This window comes from Crotalus tigris, unplaced genomic scaffold (assembly GCF_016545835.1).
Source record: "Crotalus tigris isolate CLP2741 ecotype Arizona unplaced genomic scaffold, ASM1654583v1 scf7180000017783.2778290, whole genome shotgun sequence".
NCBI classification, from domain to species: Eukaryota; Metazoa; Chordata; class Lepidosauria; order Squamata; family Viperidae; genus Crotalus; species Crotalus tigris.
The window spans coordinates 340316-364891 of record NW_024096633.1 but is presented as its reverse complement, the minus strand read 5'-3'; the positions used below and the strand labels follow the sequence as shown (position 1 = coordinate 364891).

Sequence of the window (24576 nt, the reverse complement as noted above, 5' to 3'; positions counted from 1 at the left end):
GCCATAGGAACCCTGGGAGGAAGTGATCATGCAATATTAGAATTCAACATTATAGAAGCACAACCAATAGAACACAGTCAAACTAGAGTCTTGGACTTCAAGAGAGCTAATTTCAATAAACTTAGAGAGGGCTTGGGAAGGATTCCATGGATGAGAATCCTCAAGGGGAAAACAACTCAAGAAGCTTGGGAAATTTTGAAAAATGAGATAATAAAAGCACAGTCTAGCACAATACCAACAAAGAGGAAAAATAACAGCTCTCAAAAGAAACCAGCATGGCTGCATAAAGAACTCTCTGACAAATTGAAAGATAAAAAGGACAAGTACAGAAAGTGGAAAGAGGGGAACATAACTAAGTCAGAATATCAGCAAATAGCCCGAGCCTGCAAAGATGAAGTGAAGAAAGCCAAGGCTCAAAATGAACTAAGGCTTGCGACCAAAGTCAAAAATAACAAAAAAAGCTTCTTTCAACATGTAAAAAACAAGAAAAAAGTGAAGGAAATGATTGGTCCATTAGTGGGTGGAAGTGGCAAGAAGGTGACAAGCAACAGGGAGAAAGCAGAACTATTTAACTCATTTTTTGCATCTGTCTTTACACAAAGGGAAAAAACAGACCAACCTATCAAAAATAGTGCCATAAAAAACAAAACAGAAACACAAGTTAAGATAGGCAAGAAAATGGTTAGGGAGCACCTGTCCAGCCTAGATGAGTTCAAATCGCCAGGACCAGATGGATTACACCCCAGAGTTCTCAAGGAACTGGCAGATGTGATATCGGAGCCACTGAACTATATTTTTCAAAGATCCTGGAACACAGGGGAACTACCAGAGGACTGGAAAAGAGCTGATGTAGTTCCCATCCTCAAAAAAGGAAAAAAAATGGATCCAGGAAATTACAGACCTATCAGCCTGACCTCAATACCTGGGAAGATCCTGGAAAAGATAATCAAACAACGAATCAACGAACACCTAGAGGCAAACAAAGTCATTACTAAAAGCCAACATGGGTTTGTCAAAAATAGATCATGCCAGACAAATCTTATTGCATTCTTTGACCAAGTGACAAAATTAGTGGATCAGAGGAATGCTGTGGACATAATTTACTTGGACTTCAGTAAGGCATTTGATAAAGTAGATCACAACCTACTACTTGACAAGATAGAAAAATGTGGGGTAGACAGAACCACCACCAGATGGATCCGTAGCTGGCTGACCGGCCGTACTCAGCGAGTGGTCCTCAATGGAACTGCATCTATATGGAGGGAAGTGTGTAGTGGGGTGCCCCAGGGCTCTGTTCTGGGCCCAGTACTCTTCAACATCTTCATCAACGATTTGGATGAAGGGATAGATGGGGAACTCATCAAATTTGCAGACGACACCAAGCTGGCAGGAATAGCCAACACTCCAGAAGACAGGCTTCAGGTACAGAAGGATCTGGACAGACTTGAACACTGGGCACTAACTAACAAAATGAAATTCAATGGTGAAAAAAGCAAGGTTCTACATTTAGGCAAGAAAAACCAAATGCACAAGTACAGCATAGGTGGCACCATGCTCAATAGTAGTAATTGTGAGAGGGACCTCGGAGTCCTAGTAGACAATCAGTTAAATATGAGCCAGCAGTGTGCGGCAGCTGCCAAAAAGGCCAACACAGTACTAGGCTGCATTAACAGAGGGATAGAATCAAGATCACGCGAAGTATTAATACCACTCTTCAATGCCTTGGTAAGGCCACACTTGGAATACTGCATCCAGTTTTGGTCACCACGATGTAAAAAAGATGTTGAGACTCTAGAAAGAGTACAGAGAAGAGCAACAAAGATGATTAGGGGACTGGAGGCTAAAACATATAAGGAACGGTTGCTAGAATTGGGTATGTCTAGTTTAACGAAGAGAAGGACAAGGGGGGACATGATAGCAGTATTCCAATATCTCAGGGGCTGCCATAAAGAAGAGGGAATTAAGCTATTTTCCAAAGCACCTGAAGGCAGGACAAGAAGCAACGGGTGGAAACTAATCAAGGAGAGAAGCAACCTAGAACTAAGGAGAAACTTCCTGACAGTGAGAACAATTAATCAGTGGAACAGCTTGCCTCCAGAAGCAGTAAATGCTCCAACACTGGAAGTTTTTAAGAAGAGACTGGACAGCCATTTGTCCGAAATGGTGTAGGGTTTCCTGCCCGAGCAGGGGGTTGGACTAGATGACCTCCAAGGTCCCTTCCAACTTTACTATTATTATTATTATTATTATTATTATTATTATTATTATTATTATTATTATTATTATTATAGCAAGAATGAAATAAAGATTATGATCTAAATCACCTAAGCACTTTTTCTTATCTGGTACGACTATAGAAGCTTAAATATATATTGATTTCCTGACGAAGAAATCATCAGGAATATGAATAAGAATTCTGTGGAAAGAGGCTTGTAGGCCTAACGGGAACTTTGCTTTGAATTAGGTGGTCACAGCAGATACTGGTATTATTATTATACACTTTTATGAACCTCTAAGGATTTAAACCTTCTCACACATGTTCATGAAAATATATATTTATAATTGGTGACATTATTTACATAATTTATATCCTGGATTATCATGTCCATAATTTTTCCATAACCGCAGATAACTTGATGATTGAGTCCTTAGCCCATTCATTATAGATATCTCTTGATACATTTATTTCCTACTAGTGCCTTCTAATGTCCAACCTTCAAAGTTGTCTTATAAGTTTTTGCAAACATAAATATATACATTTCTCACAGGAAAATTCCTTTTTTTAACTTCAAAGTTTTAAATCAAATTCATTTGACCCTTAATTTTTTTGGATCTTTATAAAGCAACACTAATCGTCCTTTTGCTGTATATTGAAAAAAATCTTTTTTACAGATCTCTGATTTAGAAAGTTTTTTAGAAAGAGAGAGAGGGAGGGAGGGAGAGGAAGAGAGAGAGAGAGAGAGAGAGAGAGAGAGAGAGAGTGAGAGAGAGAGAGAGAGAGAGAGAGAGAGAGAGAGAGAGAGAGAGAGAGAGAGAGAGATATTTTTAAGGCTTTTCTGTGTAAGACTTTACATTTGTCCATCTTAATAATTTGCTGGTACAGACTTTTTCATTTCATTCATACTTCAATATTCTTGTCCACACATGTATATTCCTTATCTGTTCAATAGGCATATACCATTTTTATATAGAGAGGAGATCACAAAGAGGAATGTAATATTATAATAAGTCATATGCAAACGATATAGTCATAGGACTGTGCACATTTGGAAAGGGATTTGAAAAGAGTGCTTCAGGTCTCTTGCAAAGACAGCACAGTTCTATTATTCATTAAGATAAGAGTGACTTTTATCAGACATCTACGAGGAATTGAAAAATGTATGACATTGTTTCAAGAGTTGCATTAAACCTAATGAATAGATTTTCCTGTATGCCTGAAATAAGTTGTTCTGCTTTAATGCACAGCAGAGAAATACATGGGGTCCAAAGCATTTCTTCAAAGTCATTTTCAATATATACTTGACAAGAATATATTATTATTATTCTATTATAATAATAATAATAATAAAAGTTGGAAGGGAGCTTGGAGGTCATCTAGTCCAACACCCTGCTCAGGCAGGAAACCCTATACCATTTCAGACAAATGGCTGTCCAATCTCTTCTTAAAAACTTCCAGTGTTGGAGCCTTCACCACTTCTGGAGGCAGGTTGTTCCACTGGTTAATTGTTCTGTCAGGAAGTTTCTCCTTAGTTCTAGGTTGCTTCTTTCTTTGATTAGTTTCCATCCGTTGCTTCTTTTCCTGCCTTCAGGTGTTTTGATGAATAGCTTGACTCCCTCTTCTTTGTGGCAGCCCCTGAGATATTGGAACACTGCTATCATGTCCCCCCTTATCCTTCTCTTCATTAAACTAGACATACCCAATTCCAGCAGCCGTTCCTTATATGCTTTGGCCTCCAGTCCCCTAATCATCTTTGTTGCTCTTCTCTGTACTCTTTCTAGAGTCTCAACATCTTTTTTACATGATACTTGACAAGAATATATGTAATTTTTGTACCTAAATAGCAACAAGTAAACATCTTGATATTTTAATAGTGTTCAATCCTTCTAATCTGGGTTAAGAGAAGTCTTTTTACTCTTATTAGACTCTGCACATATTATCTGTTTTCTCTTTATGATAGTGAAAAAGAAATGTAGGATAAGGCAACTGACTGATTTCCATGTAAACAGAGATAAATGGAACTTAAGCTGCAATAAAGGTAACAATGCTAAATGCATTTGTGTTTGGTCTCACTGAGAAAACTCAAAAAATATTCATGATTGTATTCTCATACTGAGGTTTTTGAACAAAGATCACAGCAGAAAATATTCCTTCATATAAACATTTCCACTAATTTGATTTACCACCCAAAAGCTTATTTTAAAATTTTCTGAGAAATGCCTTCAGAAACATAATTACTGACATTAGATACAAATATCTTGTATGAGAAGCCACACTAAATATAAGAATAGGTGAGAAAGAAAGCTCTGTTATTTCCTACAGTAGAAATGGTTTTGAGAAGACCATGTATTTGGCTTTGGAATTTCTATTTAACAGCATATCACTTGAGATGAAGTAAAATTCTAAGAATTTATTAGTATGAAAGGGAATCAATTATTCTTTCTAAGAGATGGTAAACTATCATCAATATTTCTTTTATTGCTGTTCATAAACTGGAACTATTGATCATGCTGTGAAGTCCTAGAAGGGACAAAAGTGACCTGCTGTCCTCCATTATTCTGAACTTCAATTCTTTTCAATCACACAGGTCAATGGCAGGAGATTCTGGAAGTCTAAATCATCCAGAAAGACCCAATGATTCAATTATCTTTTGAGTATTTTTCTTTTGCCTCCCCTTTTCATCGCCAAAATTTCCACTTTTTCAGAAGCAGAGGGAGAGCAGGAGATTTCACATAAAAGGTGTTTATTTAATTATAAGCTGAGCATGATGGTTCCAGAAAAAAACAGAGTGTCATTTTCAAACTCAGATTTAGAAAGGCAGCTGTGCTGCCCTTAATTACCCTCTTCATTTGAGAAAAATAGAAAGTTTTGCTGATGAAGAAGACAGCTGAGTTAGAAGTACATATCAGCAGTCTAGGCAATTGTTAAACAAAGAATTTAGCAAAGCTTGGGAAGTTTTTTAGTTTGCTGCATTAAATCAAACTTTCCAGAATGCAGTTTCTAAAAAAAACACATTAATATATACCTTTTCAGTTTCAGAAAACACTTGATTTGTCTGGATTGTTGCTTTATTTTTGAAATAGCTGCTAACCCAAAAGTTTCAATTTAGCTCAACTGGATATTTAGAATAACACAGCTTTTGTTGTTCAAAGTTTGAAATTTCATTTTGAAAAAATAAATTATAGACAGGGCATTCTTTTGGGTGTCAACATAATAAATAATAATTTAGAACAAAACAAAGATTTTAGGTCAATTGTACTTACCCACAGGAGACATTTCAGGCACTCCAGCAGTGTAAGGACCATCCAGAAATTTAGGCTCATTGTCATTGATGTCCTGAATCTTAATGACGAATTCCGACTCAGGCTCCACAGGTTTATTTGTCAGTCTATCTAATGCTTGTGCACGGAGGGTGTAGTAGGCCTGCTCTTCCCGATCAAGCCTCTTTGTAGCATGAATGTCCCCCGTGTTCTCATCAATAATGAAAATGGAACTTGCCCCCTCTCCTGACAAGATGTATTTGATGGAGCCGTCTCCTTTATCAACATCAGAGTGAAGCTGGTAAAAAAATTGATGAGAGATGAGATTAACGTACAGGACAGTTGGCGATATGAATATATGTTTAAAAATAATTTGCATATGAAATTGTTTGTTCTTGGAAAAATGAAGGCAATGTGTTGAATATGCACAGCATGTGGCAAATGATAGGAAGCTGTCAGCTAACTCCCATGTGTCAGATAGCCACATGTCATATCCAAGATCGTATTTTCAGAAGCCACCGTGTCAGAATGAAGCTTTTTATGAGAACACAGTTGATTTTACAAGCCTTGGTAATCTAATGCTATTTACTCAAGAGTAAATAGCCAGCTGAAATCCTTTGGGTGTTTTGTATTCCTTTGGGTGTCAATGCACCTGCTTGCTAAATAAAACTCTTAATATTTAGGTTTCTCCAAATCATGAAGAAATAAAAAAATGAATCAGCACAAAATTTCCATCCCCTTTCATATTTATTACAGTGATTTATTAATAGGAAGTATGTCTACTTCCATTATGAAAGATCACAGAACTGAACAGGAAGCCTAAATAATTCATCCTAACATTATTGTATATTTTTATTTTAAAAAGGGAGCATTTATAAACTATAAACATGAAACAAATGTTACCACTGTAGAGATAGTAGCTATATCAAGTTTCATTGTGATGTCTTCTCCAAATATGTCAGAGTTTTAATCCTAATATGCTACTTCCATCAAAAAACCAAGCTTTTGAGTAAACACTCTATAACTACAAAAAACTTTTTGTATGTCATGCTGTTTGTAACCTTCAATTAGATAAAACAGTGCATCACAAGACAACAATTTTTGAATCCAGGTACAGCAAATATCCTAAGTCAAATAATTATGTACAAAATCTGGGATCCATTATTCCTGTGAAGTGAGATTTCAAAGATCCACAGACAACTTGTGGCTACTGCAGTGACACCATGGCCAGTTGCAGTTACATGTTTATGAATTCCAAAAATCCCTGCTATCTTCATGAAAACAAAGTCAATGGGAACATCTGCCGGAAATCAGGCCGCTCCCAGCCCCACTGGTTTTTTTGCCCCTCTCCCATGTTCATTCTATTTATTTTTTTAGTAAGGAAACATCTCTGAAAGGATAACTCATGCGTAATGGGTTTCTAGTATGAGTTGAAACGCACAACTTCTGGATGATACTAATATGGGAGAAAAAAACCTTTGTATGACTTTTTTTCATAGAGTATGGAAAACATGTATAGACACATAGACAGACACACACATACAAAGAGAGGAGGGGAGAAACAGTCCTGCTTCATGGAAAAACATATGAAACACAAAAAAATAGTTTAGAATTAAAATAATGATTAAGTATTTAGTATGGACAGGAATATTCACTAAAGGATCTAAAATAAGTGTATTTGTCAAAAGGTGGAATAAGAGAGTCTAACTCCTAGACTAACCCACAGTAAGAAGAAGGAATTGGTTGAAGAACTGAATGTTGAGGTAAGTCATCACTGTCTCCATGAAATTGTAATATGCAGAGCAGAAAGAATAAAGAACACTGTACCTTCATACTAGATTTCATCAAAACAGTTTTTGATGAATACTAAAGGAAGGTAGGCCAGATATAATGGCTTGAAACACTTAAGGAGAAAAATGATCAGATAGGATGGGAAGTTCTGATTTTCAGAAGAAGTGGCAGACTGAAGACCGCTGTGTAAAAAGCCGAGCCAATAATCATAGCAAAGAATAGAGAGCCAGTGAGTAAACTGGCTCTTCGGAATCTCTCCAGAGAAAGAGGAGACAGAAGATTGCCCACATGCACTCCAAATAGCTGCTCCTTGCACCAAGAACCACAAGGCAGCAATTTTCAGCAGGTTTTGAGTGGTGGAAAAAAACAGGAATCTTGCTCAAAAGTCAGCTACTGCCTTTGAAAGTACTTTACAAACTATCTATTATAAGCAAGTTTGGAAATTGCTTGTTAATACTTTTAGTTTAATAAAGACCTTTGAAAATGACAAGTCTGAAAACACCAGGTAAGTTTTCCTTCAATTCTTAATGAAAGAAGATTTTAATCACAAATTTTAGAATTTTTTTTAAATGAAATAAACAGCAAAAAAGCTAAATAAAGCAATAACGTTAGAAACACATTACAAATACATATAAATTTGGAATAAGATTTGGGGGTTAATTATAAATAGTTATTCTCATAAGAAGTAGATTTGTTTGGATTTTTGCAAGACAAAGTAAAATAAGCAATTTTAAAAAGTGGATACTAGAGGGAACTATAGATTTTAGTTAAAGAAGAAAAATAATAAAACCTGATTAGCAGCTAATTAACTGAGACATATAAAATGATACAAAATATTGAAAATATTGAAGGACACTTTTGAACAAAGAAATCAGAATTTAGATCAACAGTGTCAATAATAACATTTACTTCTATGGATAGAGCATATCCAAAAGATATTATGGAAGAAATAGCAGATGATGAACACATTTTATTTGAAAGACAGAAATGGATCTGCAAATGATGGGTTGTGGGAATGAAATGGAAAAGAACACCTCATTGGGCATATAAAAGAAACTGATGTTTGAAAATTCAAAAGGAAATACAAATGATAAACTGAGAGTGATCTGGATAATCTTTTATATTGGATTTACAGAAGAGGCTTGTTAAAGTTTTGAAGAAACTTGTGAAAATAAAGAAGAAATGAAAATAATCAAATTCTAAACCATAACTTGAATGGATTAAAGATTAAGACTGGTAGAAGATAAAAGAAGGAATATAAAATTGGTTTATTTGATCAAGGTTAAAATAAAATATATTATCATTTCTGGTGATCCTTAATGGAATTTCTACTGACACTAGGGCTGAAAAGTTTATGCTTTATGAATTTGTCTGTAGATCAGAAATGGGATATGAGATGAAAACATTATTGGCCATAAAAACGGACTGAAGTGTTACAAAACATGTTTATATTTGTAGTGATAAGGCTTGAAAGTCACTTCTTTATATATTTCATTTCTCTTTTTACTTTAACAGAGTCTTTTTTCTTGTATTTTTTCTTTCCCTTTTGCACATTCTACCTTTTTTCTTCTTCTTCCTTTCTTTTAGTTTGTATTGGATTTTATTATTGTAATTAGAGTTTATCTATCTATCTCTCTGTCTAGGAAGGGAAGTTGTATGAGAATGGAAATATTCTCACAAAAAGGAAAAACAAGAAAAAATAAATTTGCCAGTTTGGATATATTCAGAAAGCTCTAAAATGCTGAAGACAAAGAAAGCAATGATGGGAAGTAGAAAGAAGACAATAGAATATACAATTGACTTATGATGGTAACTGGAACTTGAATTTCTATCACCAAGTGATATGGTCATAAAGCCCAATCATACTGATTAGTGACAGCAATCCCTGCAGTCCCAGTTACCACTGTTGACCAAATCCCATGATTGTTAGCCAAGGCAACTTCCTGCTGGCTTCCTACAAGCAAGTCAGTAGAGAATGAAGCAGAAATCTGAAAGTAGCAGATGACTTGTATTCAGGCAGGCAGGCAGATAAGTGGCTGCTGCCGGGGGGGGGGGGGAGGGTGCAAGGAAGACACTGAAAGGGACAGCGAGGGTGTGCAGGAATGTGCAAGGGATGGAAGGTATAGTAAGATTCAGAAAGGATTTACAAGGGTACAAGGGAAATGCAGTGGGAGTCATGGGTAAATGCAAGTGGTTAGCACAGAGGGGATGATGGAGAGTGCACAGGTGAAGGAGATGCACTTTAATGACTCTCAGAAATTATCTATTCATGCTTTCCCTTACTTGACAGCAGCCACTTACCTGCCTGCTTGCCTGCCAGCATGCAAACCACATGAATTTGAGACAACCTCTATATTCCTTCCCAACTCTACCTCTATGATATTTGATTCTTAATATTAATGTTATTAACACTGAATGTTTTATGTTTGACCTCTTTCATACATTCTTTAAAATTCTGTCTGAAACTTTTTTCTTCATAACCACGGACAAAAAAAGTAAAGAATAATAACACCCGCATAATGTTCTGCTACTTTATCTTTAATATACTGATATCCCTAGTCTCATCTTTAAATTATTTTTCTCCTTCTCTGTCTTATATTATATAATGTAATTATAAGGTTGGATAGGAACAGGAAAAAAAAGACTCTGGCAGAGAAGAAAGACAGCCATCTGATTGTCAGACCTAAGGCTAAAGATGACACAGTGAAATCTAATTGAACCCAATTCCTTATTTGCTCATACCTAATGGAAAGAACCTTGAGAGATTCTAGAGCAGTGGTTCTCAACCTGTGGGTCGGGACCCCATTTGGGGTCGAACGACCATTTCACGGGGGGTCGCCAAACAACACAGTCCGCCATTTTTTTCCCCTTTTCCTTAACTGTGCTACTCCCTTTTATTCTATTGGCTTTTGAAAGCCAATAGAAGAGACTCTCTTGAATAGAGTCAAATTCTATTGACTTTCAAAAGCCAATAGGAATTGTCCAGGCTGTCTCTGCCCTGCTGAGCCTGCCAAAAGTCCCATTCTGCAAACAGTGCTGCACCAGTTGAGTAGTCCTCGACTTACTACCGGTTGAGTAATCCTCGACTTACGACCGGTGGGGGTCATGGCATTAAAAAGGTTGAGGACCACTGTTCTAGAGTGTGCCTTCTCTAAATTTCTTCCCCTATCCAGCTCAGGACTGAAAAGTCTCTTTAACATGAGCTTTTCTCTAGAATGCATTGTCTCCTCCTTGGGAAAGCTCTATGCTGCCAAGACTCCCCTCCACTGCTTCTCCAGGTGCAGATTCCAGCACATGGTCAAGAAAATGCACAGTGCAAATCAATTAGATGATAAAATCAGATCCAGATCCACAGTGCAAAGAGCCATTATCATTTCCATATGATAGCCTCCCAAAAACCCTCTGAGGTACATATAGTAAGATGCTATCTTCTTTCAACTGTAATATTCACCCATCAAAGTCAATGCACACAGAAGGAGCTGACTAAGAGTTCAGGCCAGAGAGTTATCCTTTTAAATTTTTTAGCTATAATTTGGCCTAGGAAAGGTGTCAAAGTTTTCAACTGAGCCTCAGAACTTGTGAAGTTGTTCCTAAAGTTATCCATGGTTCTGCAACTGTATCTAGAACCTACAAGATGCCGGTCTAAGCCATCTTCAAGGCTATGCCATTTCCCATGGAGTACTATTAATGTTTTCACATAGATAATTTGATCTCCCTATTTCAAAAATAGGTATTTTGGGGATGTCTTATGAGACACCATTGTATGATCTCATACAAAACCATAGTAATCTCAAGTGATTATCCTGAGGTCTTGTATGATTTTAATGTTTTTGTGTAAGAATTCAAATGGTGGGTCAAGGAGCTTATTGTTGGCCTAGCAAAAAGACAAGAAGCACAGCCAGGAACAATAGCTCTATCTTTACTGAAAGTTTACATTAATGGAATTGTGAAAGTCTGAAAATAACCCACCCACCCTTCACGTTTACTCTCCTGAAAACTAGGGAAGGCCCTTCTGAGAAGCATTCATCACCCTTCCTCTTTCAGATTCAAACTTTATTAGACCATTGTCTAGGCTGTAAATCTTTCTCCTGTTTTCCAAGTTCATTCCCACATTGCATTACACCTGTGGATAATGATGCCATGACACTTTTTAAAAAAAATAAAAAAAATCCATTAGATTCATGGTGACTTTAGTCAGGCATACTTTTAGATTTAGTTAATTCAGCAGCAACACGTGTGGATGATTCTGAACTGGAGGAGAGTTTAATGGATCCTTTTCCTCTTTTTTTATTATATGACTTCTCTAATGACATCTTTTGGAAAACTGAGTCAGCCAATAGAAAGTGCATCCATGTAGCAGAAGAAAATTTCTGTCACCAGAAATTACTTAAACCTCATCTTACATATTCTATAGCCAGCACATCTTTGAATTGGGGTCCTACTGTTCATTTGAAGAACTTAGTTTATTTGAGGAAAAAAACATAGATTTTAAAAAGCCCATGTTAACTAAGGGGATTCCTGTTTTACAACTACATTACTGATTTATAGCCACTGTATGATTTAAATTACTGTATTTGCTTTCTGTGCACTTATGATAGCAATTAGTGTGTAGTACTTTAATGAATTATTGCTAATCAGAGAACTAAAAATATTATTATAGTTTACTTTGATCTCCAAAGGCCAGCACTTCTAACATAATGTTAGAACTACTTGGTTCTTTTCAAAAGCCCAGAATTCTGTGCTTAAAAATCTTGATCCATTTTTTTGTTATTTTGTTTTACAATTACCATAATTTGGCTCATTACAAAATTAGCAATGTTCCCATTGCTGTAAAAAAAAAAATACTCTGAAGACTTTTGTGAATATTGTTTTGAGTGTTTTAGTGCCAAGAAGAGGAAAATAAAAGGACATGACGAGGGAACAATGCATTATCAAAATATGTTGAAATGAGTCAGCTTCATATTTTATCAGAAATTTTCACAATTGTCATGGTTGAAATATGCACACACACACACTTTTTCTCTGTGTATTACTCTATATTCATATACATAGATTAGGACAGGTGTTTCCAGCTTTCACATGTCTTAAAATTGAAATTCTAGTTTTCCCAATTACCATAATCAGTATCCACTTAGAGAATTCTGGAAGAAACGTTTCTGACATACAATATTAGCAAAACTTCTTCCCTTCTGGTCATTATAAATATTAGTTATTTTCAAACCAAATATTTTGACATAAAGCAAGTTTTACAAAAGTGATGTATGACTTAGAGCAGATAAACTATGGAATATTAGAAGGGGCAGTTTATTTAAAAAAAAACCCAACTAGTAAAATAGAAGGAGGAAAATAAATGGTTTGAGCACTGAAGAACATATAGTATTCTGAAGATAAAGGTTGGGTATACTTATACAAAATCCCACCAAATGTGAAGATGCCAAAGAAGTACTGCTAGTGCAGTTCATGGAGCATGGTTCGACCATCAATTCAGAAGTCTACTGTGAAATGTTTGAAAAGTCAGACGAGCCATTCATAACAAGCATCAGGACATGTTGACTTCTGGTTTGGTTTTGGTTCACGATAATGCCCGCCCACACTGCGAGTATCTGTCATTGATAACCAAACAGAGGTTTATTTCTGAATTGCCCTTGTACAATCTTCCCCTTTTAGTGAAGGTTTTTTACATTGTGGCAACTAAAATAGGATGCAATATTTCAAGTGTTGACAATGGTCCCCCAGAGCAACATTTAAGAATTTAAAATCCAGAACAACTAAATGACTGGAAGATATTTCAGATAAACTATGAAAACAAACAGTAACATTGTGATGAATAAAAGTGACAGAAGGTATATAAACATGAGATCATTCAGAAAGGTATATTTTAATGGGCTACTGACCCCTTGTACTTGATACTTTATAAATAGCTACCTTTAGAGCTCAAATGTAAAAAACAACGCCTACAATTTTATATAAATACCATCAGTTAGAGAGTACTATTTAAATCAGCCACGATTTGAAATGAAGTGAGAATCAGTACAAATGACTCAATAATATGTTCAAAAGATACTGTGCAATGGTCAAACAGGTAAACATGATTAAATATTAGAAGAATAAGCAGTTTTACAGAAGCCACCCTTATCATGAAAATCACCAAGATCTGGACAATTGGCAGGGTTGCATTCAGTGATGAAAAGCTCATATTCATAGAGGCAGAGAAAGAAAACTAATTGGGCAGTATTTCTTCAGACTTAATTCCAGTTTGAGTTTGAAAATATTTACAGGTAATAATCATTAATATGATTGCAAACATGTGCATTATGTTGAGAGCTTACAGTGAGCCCCTTCTTCATTTGAGTCAGAGGCCCATTAAGATAATTCCTTTAATTTTGAGAAAACTTGGAATTTGCATAGTGTCAAGATTGGAATGTATTGTAAATGGGATAAAATGGTGAAATACCACCTTTGCAATTGCCCTCATAGTTGGCTCATGAGGCTTCAGGCCTAGCAGTGTCATGCTGCAGCAAAATTTCTTATTGTCTTTCCAAAATTTGCTTAATTGTTGTTTCAAAGTTTTTGAGAAATTGCAATGTAGCACTCTGGGATGATAGTGATGTGAGATTCAAAGAAATCCATGTGAATAACACAATCTGTGTTCCCCCAAAACTATAAACATGACTTTATCTGCTTAAACCTGGTGTCAGAAATCCTTACCACACCCCTGGCAAGAAGACACGAGTCGACGAGTTCACAGGTGACTGGATTTAATCAAGGAACTTCTGGCATGTGTTTAGGCAAGTAAACAGCTATCAAAGTCAGCACTGGGAGCAACCGCCTCCCAGTGCCTTATAACACAAATCCCCAACCGGTCCCATACCCCTCCCACCTAGCCAGCATCTGGTATGCGTGGTGTTAAAGCACTCAGGCAGGACGCCCTGCAGCGTCAGTTCCTGTGTCTGTGTCCTGTGTCCCTGCATCACTTCGCTGCATGTCCGGCCATGCTGTCAGCGTTCAGCTCTCTGCCACACCAAACAGTTGTTCAGACCACTCAGCGGTCTGGCGGGGAGCCCACAAAGCCGATGTCTCCGGGCTGCGCTGTCGGCTCTCAGCTCTCTGCTGTGCCAAACAGCTGATCAGCAGCCTGGAACCTACTGATTAGGCAATGGGTGCAGCCAGAATCGATCAGGGTGCTATACTCCCCGCGATGGCCTGTCTGCGGCCCGTACGCCATTTTCAGCTCTCCCCCCACCCATTCATGTCGAGCCTGCAGGGCTTGACACCTGGGCTTCACATTTTCTCCTTTGGGCCAAGCTTTGTGGAGATACAGTGCATTCAGAAAGTATTCAGACCCCTTCATTTTTCTCATTTTTGTTATGTTGCAGCCTGATTGTACAATTGTTGAAATTCGTTTTTTTCTTATCAGTCTACACTCAGTACCCCATAATGACAAAGTGAAAACATAATTTTAGAAATGTCTTAAATTTATTAAAAAGAAAAAACTGAAATATCATAAGTATTTTGCATAAGTATTCAGACCCTTTACTCAGCACTTTGTTGAAACACCTTTGGCAGCAATTAGACCCTTTTTGGGTGTGACGTGACAAGCTTTGCACACCTGGATTGCAGAATTTTCTGCCATTCTTCTTTACAATTTCTCTAAAGCTCAGTCAGGTTGAATGGCAACTGTTGGTGGACAGCTATTTTCAGGTCCCTACAGAGATGTTCAATACGGTTCAAGTCAGGGCTTTGGCAGGCCACTCTAAGACATTCACAGATTTGTCCATAAGCCACTCTTGTGTTGTATTGGCTGTGTCATTAGGATCATTGTCATGTTGAAAAGTGAACCTTCAGTCCAGTCTAAGGCCCTGAGTGCTGTGGAACAGGTTTTCATTAAGGATATCCCTATACTTTGCTCCATTCAGCTTTCACTCAACCCTGACCAGTCTTCCAGTCCCTGCTTATGAAAAACATCCCTACAGCATGATGCTGCCACCACCAAGCTTCACTGTTGGAATGATATTGGACAGATGATGAGTGGTGCCTGGCTTCCTCAAGACATAACATTTAAAATTAAGACCAAACAATTCAATCTTGGTTTCATCAGACCAAAGAACCTTGTTCCTCACAGTCTGAGAGTCCTTCAGGTGCTTTTTTGCAAACTTCAAGTGGGCTTCCATGTGCTTTGCACTAAGGAGAGATTTCTGTCTACCCAATCTGCCTTAAAGCCAGATCGATGGAGGGCTGCAGTGATAGTTGTTCTTCTAGAACTCTGTCCCATCTCCATACAGGATCACTGGAACTCAGTCAGAGTGACCATCAGGCCCTTTTCCCCCAATTGCTATGTTTGACCAGGTCACCAACTCCTGGAAGAGTCCTGGTTGTTCCAAACTTCTTCTATTTGAGAATTATGGAGGCCACTGTGCTCTTAGGAACTTTCAGTGCAGCAGAAATTTTATCGTAGCCTTCCCCAGATCTGTGCCTTGCAATAATCCTGTCTCTGAGGCAGTTCCTTTGACTTCATAGCTTTTGCTCTGTTACAGTGTGCATGGTCAGATGTGAGGCCTTCTATAGAGAGGTGTGTGCCTTTTCAAATCATGTCCCATCAATTTAATTTACCACAGGTCAACTACAATCAAGGTGTCAGCAACGATCAAGAGAAATGTCTATGGAGATTCTCAGTTATCCAGGTCATAGTTATCCCAGATGATTTTTCATGAGGCAACTGGACTTTCTTGTTTTTCTTTGAAGACATTTCGCTTCTCATCCAAGAAGCTTCTTCAGCACCCCATCCAGTCAGAGCTGAAGAAGCTTCTTGGATGAGAAATAAAATGTCTTCAAAGAAAAACAAAAAAGTCTAGTTGCCTTGTGAAAAAGCATCTTTGGGATCAAGAGAAATGGGAGTCACCTGAGCTAAATTTCACGTGTTATTGCAAAGGGTCTGAATACTTATGCCAATGTGATATTTGAGTTTATTTCTTTTTAATAAATTTACAGACATTCTTAAAATTCTGTTTTCACTTTGTCGTTATGGGGTACTGAGTGTAGATTAATGAGAAAAAAAGATTTTCAACAACTGTAGAATCAGACTGCAGAGTAACAAAAATGACAAAAGTGAAGGGGGGGGGTCTGAATGCTTTCTGAATGCACAGAATGTCATGGACAAATGCTTCAGAAATGGAACATGGATTTATAATAGAATGTTTATTGATGTAAAATTGATATGTAAGCTTTGGCAGAGAAGCCTGTTTCTGGACAGGGCACAAAAACATGTTTGCACAGATGTATTTTCTGTATGAGATATAAATGATATAAATGGTTGCTTCCCATCTATAAGAAATGTTATCATTACTTTAAGAGTAAACAATCATTTGTGTATAATACACATGTACACAGTCCATTATAAGTGTTAACGCTGACTTCAGTTTCAAGATATTTGCAGCTAAGATTGTACAAAAAATAGAACTAATAAAAGTGCTAATAAAAGAAAATTAATTACAGATGGGATGTTCATATTTATGGAACAGTCAAACCAATTTCTCTTTCTAGAACCTGAACCTAGCTTCTTGGAAGTCTGAATAGACTTACAGGAAATATTGTTTTTACTAGACTTTGTATTATATTTTTTAATTGCTTAAAGTATCCCTGTAATATACTGAGTAATATTGGCACTGAAGCACTCCTGATTCCTTTAAAACTCATAAGGACGACAAAAAACAAAGAAAAAATAATAAAGCGGGGGGGAAGTAACTGTAATTGCTAAAAAAATTAATTGCAAATAATGCTGGTATCTCTTGGGTAAAGTCTGAGATAGACAAAGAAGCCACTCAGTCTTAAAAGATAAATGGGCACCATTTATAAAAGTACCTGGTAAAGCAAACTAGACTAAACTCAGTGGGGAGATTAAAAATAGTTCAGTTTCAATTGCTTCTGCTTTTTAAATTGGTCTTATTTGGACATCAGAAGCATTAAGAATTTTGCTTTATAAGACACAATACAGTCTGACCTACTATTTACAACAGATTTCTTTTCTTTTCTTATATTCAGAACCAGTGCTTTTTTCCTAAAAAAAAAAAAAAAAAAAGGTACCGGAACTCACACACGTCATACAACCCGCCTTGCCTACTGTACAAGGTTCCATCTAAAAAAAGGTGCCGGAACTCCGTTCTGGGCATTCTATGAGAAAAAAAAGCCCTGTTCAGAACACTTTACATTCAAATTCAAATTTAGACTTATACTAAACTGCTTTCATCTGCTAATTCTGGGTTATTTGGGAGCAATGTGAAAATAAATGGACTATGTACATTGGCACATTCCCATTTTCCAACATGGTTTAAAACAGAATAGTTGAATTAATATGATGTCAAAGTATGTGTATCTCCACTTGAACTGTGACATTTGGGAGCATAATATATTATAACAAGGTTATAGGAGTTTGTTATAATGGTTACACCAGGTTAGAAACTAGGAGACTGTGAGCTCCACTCCTGCCTAAAGCCAACTCAGTGATCTTGAAACACTCATTGTCTCAGATCTAGGAAGGAGCCAATAGTAAGCTACTTCTGAAACCTTGCCAAGAAAATTGTAGGGACTAATCTATGCAGTTGCCAAGAGCCAACATTGACCCAAAAGCACCAGAGGAAAAAATACCCTACATATAAACTCAGGTTATTGGTTGTGGAATCATTTAACTTTCATGTAACTTTAAATGTTATTAATCTGCCAGCTATTATACTCATTCTTTTTATAGATTTATCCCCATTGTGTTTTGTGTAGATATTAAAGATTTTCTCAAGAGAGAGGGATGATAATGCTTCCTTACATCCATACTACAGAATCCTAAAGAAGTCTATTTTGTCCCTATTTTTACCATATACATGAAAGCACAGTGTGGTTTAACCATAGTTAGTAGTTTTGCTCATTTTTCTGGATAATATTCTGTTCACTGGGAGAAGATGCTCTGGATGGAAATGTTTTCATCAGCTTGTACGCTGATCACCAACATGGCACCCATGGACAATGTGCTTTGATATATAACCTTGGAACCTCCTACCCTATCTGGTTTTCTATTATAATATTCTTGTAATTATAAATAAACAAATAAATAAGCATGTTGCAAACCAAATTACTTATCTAAAGCACAATCTGTATTTCTATAACTAAGATCCCCACATGGACTTCAGAAATTTTCTTAGGAAAGAAATTGAGGGTGGTGTGAGCCCAGAAATTGACCAGGATCGGCCCATTCCACTTGTTCTGGCAGAGGAGGCATGCTGAAAGTCCTGTCAGCCTGAGTATTCTAGCTTGTTGGGTCCAGGAAAAGACTATTCTATTTCACCTACCCTTTGGAACATCTTGCCCCCCTGGAGTGAGATCAGCTCCAAACCTCCTGACCTTCTGTACAAACTAATGACATAGGAGAGTATCACAGTGGAGGTGGCTGATACTGTAGATTAACAACAGATCCCCACCTCCCTCCCATTCTTCTCCCACTCTACTTATCTTTTAATTGGGGACAGTATTTGTATCTTCACAATATTTTATCTATTTTTTTTAGCTTTTGTATTGCTTTTATCTTTTTAAGATTGTAATCTGCCCAGAGATACCCTGTAGTAAGATGAGTGGCCAATACATTTTACAAACAAACAGTTTGTTTTTCCATGAAAAATATGAAAAAGTGGTAAAATCGTACTACGAATTTCAAGAGAGTAATAGGAATAAATCTTGCCATTTTCCCTTCATATAAATAGGTGGTTGGTGCTCTTTATAGTTATTAATTTGATGACCTGCTGAAAATGCCCCAATACCTTTCCAAATATCAGATATGCTCCTCAGCCCCAAAGGATTGGTAAGCACTGTACTAGTATATCATTAGGTGATCAATAATTGTTCCTAGCTTCCAGTTGTCTGATAACTACAAGAAACCTAGTGAGTTTCTAAACTAAACATCATGGTTATGTAGAGAAATAAAAGAAGACTTTCTGGAGTATAAAGACTGAAAGTTCAGATATGTAAGAGAAAATAAATGAGTTCCCAGGATGAACATGCTTCCAGAATTCTAAGTATATATCAAAGTCCCCAAGTTACTATTTTGCACTTGCTTTTGGTTGGTATCCTGTAGGGTTCTAGGAAAAATCAAGGTAGATCCCACAAGCCTGAAATCAGTTCATTCTTCAGTCTGGCCATCTAATCATGCTTGTATTGTGCATAGTACTTGACAGCTTGGGGAAGTAATGTCTCCTAGCACAAATCAAAATGCTCTATCTATGCTGCTAGCTATGACTTCTTTCTAAAGCTGATTTCTTAAAAACTTTCAAGCAATATTCAAAACCCATATATCTTGTAAACAAAAACACATTTTTTTAACAATTGCCAATCTTTATTCAATTAGTCAATTTATATATCTAAGATTTTCCAGAGACTATGAAGCATTCAAATAAATATGTTAAGAAATGCATTTTAATATTCTCAATAATATGTGTATGGGAATGTAGATATGGGTACATTTGAACTATTAAGAATGATATACCAAGTGGAGTTCCCATGAAAATGCATCAAAACCAATACTTCTAAAATTGTTTACAAAGGACATAGAGGATGATCAAATAAAAAAGTGAAGTTTGTTGATAACATCAAATTATTCAGGCTTGAAAAGTTCAAAGAACTGGGTGAATGAGTTTCCATTTAGTTTTATGTTAACAAATGCAAATATGATCTCAGAAACATGGGGAAAGTTCAATGAAAATACCATACTAGTTTTATATCTATGAATGTTATGTTAAGGATCATTAGACAAAGGATTGTAAATAAATTTCTGTTAAAAATTTGAATGTATTTTTCCCTAAGTTTTTATTAATTTTCCAATATTATATTTACATATTTGAAAAGTAGCGTAGTAACTGAGCACAGTAGTTCCATTACATTTGAATATCATCAATACAAATCTCAAAGTATTACAACAGCTAATTCCCTCTCTTTTCCCCATAATATCTACTGTAATTTTTTTATGTGTTCGAAGTATTGTGTTGCAACTTCAAACAGAGTATGGTAGAGCAATATAAGAATGCAATTTGAAAAGTACAACCAACCAACAATTTTAGAGGAAAGATTTAAAACGTATTCTACTTATGATATGGAAAATGTGGAGAAAGCAAAGTTTTTGTTGTTACTCTTTCTTCTTGCCTACAATGTTCGAAGATGGGTATAGTCCACAAAATTAAATGTAGGAAGATTCAAGAACAACAGAAACAGAAATTCACAAATAAACTCTACAATTTTCTGCCAACAGTTGGTGAAGATCAACTTTAAAAAGAGACTAGACAAATCTGACTGTAAAATCTAGTAATCTTGATTACTAGATATCTCTTTCTAATTTCTATCCATCATTTAAGTCTTTAAAACCAGATGCTAGAAGGTTATCATTGAAATTCTGCATGAATTAACTCTGTCCCTTGGGCTTACAGGTGTGCATTGATCACTCTACTGCTGTATGCTTGTTTGTAAGTAAGAAAAGGATAGAGAACGTCTATGTGTTAAAGAAGTATCTATTTGTAGAAACATATTGTATCATATTGCTCTTAGTAAAATATTTGGTTTGCCTCTTTAAAAAGTTCCTCAGAGCAGACTTGATCATATTATTTTGTATAGAGAGCAACATAATTAAGTAAAGTTGTGCATATCTTCCCTGGTCCATAATGTTGTAATCATTAACGGACACATCTCTCTTGCGTGGGCTTTCCTTACATCCATCTGAGCAAGTACTGTAGTAAGCTCTTTTCTTTTCTTTGTAGTTTAATAATAGAACTGAAAGCCCTTTGGCTATAAAGAAATCTGAAGCCAATCCATTAAAATGAGTTCAACAGAGCAAAAGCACAGGGCAGCAGCTGCTGCAAGTAGGGTAGAACAGGAAAATGTTGATACACTGTGGAAATACGAGAAGTGTTAATGGACCATCAACTTTCATGTCCCTCAGCCCAACAGGTACATGTCAATAAGAAATTTAAAATGCCATTCAGCAAGTCTGGGTGATAAAATCAATGGTATAGTACACATGTCATTATCTGATACTTACAGATAAAGTTGCAGCCATACAGTGTTGAATTATCTGCTTTTTTATCAAGAATCTTTATCTAAACTGCACCCACATGTCACTTTTAAGCCTCATTAAAAAATGTAAACCAAGGTTCATATTACCATCTTAGCAATGAATATATCCAGGGAATTCAAAGGCATGAAAGGGGAACTAAGCTATGTTATAATGAACTAAATATTTAAGCTAGATTTAATATGATGAAGAAACTATTCCTCACTGCAGAACTATAGCTATAAAAAGAAAGATAAAAATTATCTAGATCTGTGGAAATAAATAGCAACATTTGCAATTAAATTAGAAGAACTGCAATTCAGCCATATTTCAAACAGATACTTTCTGGATGATAATTGTGGGGTCAAGTTATGTTGACTGAAGGAAAATTAAATGTCACTTAATGCAACCAATTAAATGTAGTTTAAAAAAAAGCAGTCCAAGGTTTTTTCAAGGAAAACTGGGCAAATAATTTTAAAATAATAATGAATTAGCTAATTCATTCTTTTTAGTCCAATTAGCTTCCATGCATGCATTTCCCAATTTGCTTGTTAATCAAAATTACTCCAGAGGAAAGTTTAACAGATTCTCTGCTCCTTCAAAGACAATAATATAATGATTTCTCATTATTTAAGTGCATTTTAATAAAAGCATTTGATAAAGTATTCATGCCATATATTCTGGCTTTATATCTTTGTATGCCCTTATTAAAATTTTTACATAATGTGTAGCAAAGAAGACATTTGCAATAGCCACTAGGCTTACTCAATCAATCTCTAAATATGTTCAAGTTCCATACTCCCTTTTCGTCACATCAAACTCATAATCATTGGTACCAATGATTGTGCTGAAAATGATTAGGCAATTGCCTATACTAAAAGAAAACTCAGTCTTTTCAGATCCAGAGATAGGGCTTTAATATTCAGCCAACAGAACTTCTTCATCTTTCTCTTTTATTCAAATAGTCACCAAAAGCATGGTCCATTGTAAACTGTTCACCAATATTATATGTGCATGTGTGCACGTATGTATATACATATATACATACACTGACATCTACATACAGGTTCCCTTTTTCTTTTTATGAGCTACAGTTGCTCTTAACTTTATTTTCTGATATGTGTACAGGATGAATCCTATTAATTCAGCCCAATTGTTGGTTTGAATGCACATGTAATTAGTTGTCTTCAATATCTGAAGTATTAAGATTCACTGTATCAGAATATATTTCCTGATTTTCCCCTTAACTAGTTCATAAACTCTGCTTTAAATATTAATATGATGAATTATTGCTGATATTTATTTTCTACCTCAGTTCATAACAAGTTATAGAAATATAAAATAATCAAATATCCTAATAAGATTAAAAAACCTCTTCATATATAGAAGCTTATTAGGGAATTTTTACTATTTCCTTCATGGCAACATATTCTTTGCAGGAATGATCATTTATTCTATGTACTCAGCAATTTGAATAACTATGCCTGAAATAGTAGCAGTATTAACATTTATTACATTGGTGTATAAATTCACTTCTATAAAACTATTCAAGATGTACTGACAGCACAATACTGGGATAATACTAACAAATGTGAGGTTAGAGGAACACTTAGACTTGTGTATTTTATTCTAAATTATCTTCTGTTCAAATGTGTTTGTCTTCATTTTAATAATAGGCCAAACAATCATACACATGTACAGTCAATGCACATACAACCTCTTTGTATCCATTATAATCCATTGAAAAGCTTGCTCTTCTGAGGACTAGGGATCAGAGAATACTAGACTGAGAAATTAAAAACATCTTATCAGAAAACAAAGGTCAAGCACCTCCTTAATGTAAGCTAGAAAATTAGATGGATGTGCCCACAACAGTAACCAAAAGTTAACTTCAACTTGAAAATATAAATGTTACATATACATCATATCACCTGTAGAGTTGGGAACTGAATATATTCATCAATGTCTAATGAATTTGCCTATACTGATACAAACTTTGGTAAGTAAGCAGGAAGAAAGAAAGAAAGAAAGAAAGAAAGAAAGAAAGAAAGAAAGAAAGAAAGAAAGAAAGAAAGAAAGAAAGAAAGAAAGAAAGAAAGAAAGGAGGGAGGGAGGGAGGGAGGGAGAGAGAGAGAAAGAGAAAGAAAGAAGGAAGGAAAGAAAGAAGTCCAGATATAAAGAAAAATTAGATTTACAGGAATCCAACAAGAAAATAAAGAACAAAACCTGAGCAAACCAAGAGATCATAGACTGACAATTGAAATGCACACCTTCATGTTTTGATGGGGATTAAATAACACAGCTTCTCGAACCTCTCATGTATATAGATAGAAACATCACAGTCTATTTCGAAGCAATCAAAATAGCCCACAACTGACATAAATATAACTTGTATAAATATATTAAATAAAACTCATAGAGACGAAGCAAAGAATAGTTTTTTTCCCTAAAATCTTTGTTTTTTTATGATAGGAAAGAGAATTTCTCTCCAGTTTCACAATGGAAGAAATACATTTGATTGGTTCTTAATATGAATTATAAAGGAAGTGTTATTACAATTTCACAGAAGTAAAATAGACGTATGTTTCCCCGAGATACTGGCATTATTGACTTTTATCTGTATTATTTAATTGATTCCACAATAGAAGTATAAAACATTATGTATACGTTCTATTCTGTGATATCTGATTCTCAGAAACTGTTTGGACAAGTCCCTGAAATTATATTGGCAAGAGTTCAGAAGTGTTTGCTATTGCCTCCTTCACAGAGCTGAAAGCGAGCGACAGGCTCAAAGTCACCCACTGGCTTTGTGTTCAAGGCTAGACTAGAACTCATAGTCTTCCAGTTTCTAGTCTGATGCTTTAACCATTTCATCAGACTTATTTATATAACAAGACCACTACTATTGTAAAATAATTTGTAAGTTAAGATTTGGTTGCTATACTTAGAAAACATCTAGTGAAGCAGGCTGATCTTAAAATGAAAGTAGTCAAGCTAGATATTTTAAGTTCCATAAAAATGATTTCTACAAGTGTGCTACATGGTGATATAAACAGTTTTCTGATTAGAGATCCAATTGTTCGGATAGCAGAGAAAGGTAATCTCCCCATAAAGTTAATATGAGACACCCTTACAATCATATTTCTACATATTTTTTCTTGCATGACTTAAGTTACACTGTATGAAAAGGAAATCTTTGGGGAGGGATTTGTTGGTTTTAAATGCTCACTGGC

At 35.8% G+C, this 24576-nt stretch overlaps 1 protein-coding gene across 3 annotated transcripts in view; it reads right to left on the bottom strand.

The window, feature by feature from the left end:
- CDH7 (cadherin 7) overlaps nt 1–24576 on the bottom strand; it is a 126387-nt gene that overhangs the window by 53639 nt on the left and 48172 nt on the right. For all 3 annotated transcript variants that reach the window (XM_039342272.1, XM_039342273.1, XM_039342275.1), the window contains one exon: nt 5482–5776. In XM_039342272.1, coding sequence (XP_039198206.1) covers nt 5482–5776 — 295 coding nt within the window. The remainder of the gene's footprint in view (nt 1–5481; nt 5777–24576) is intronic.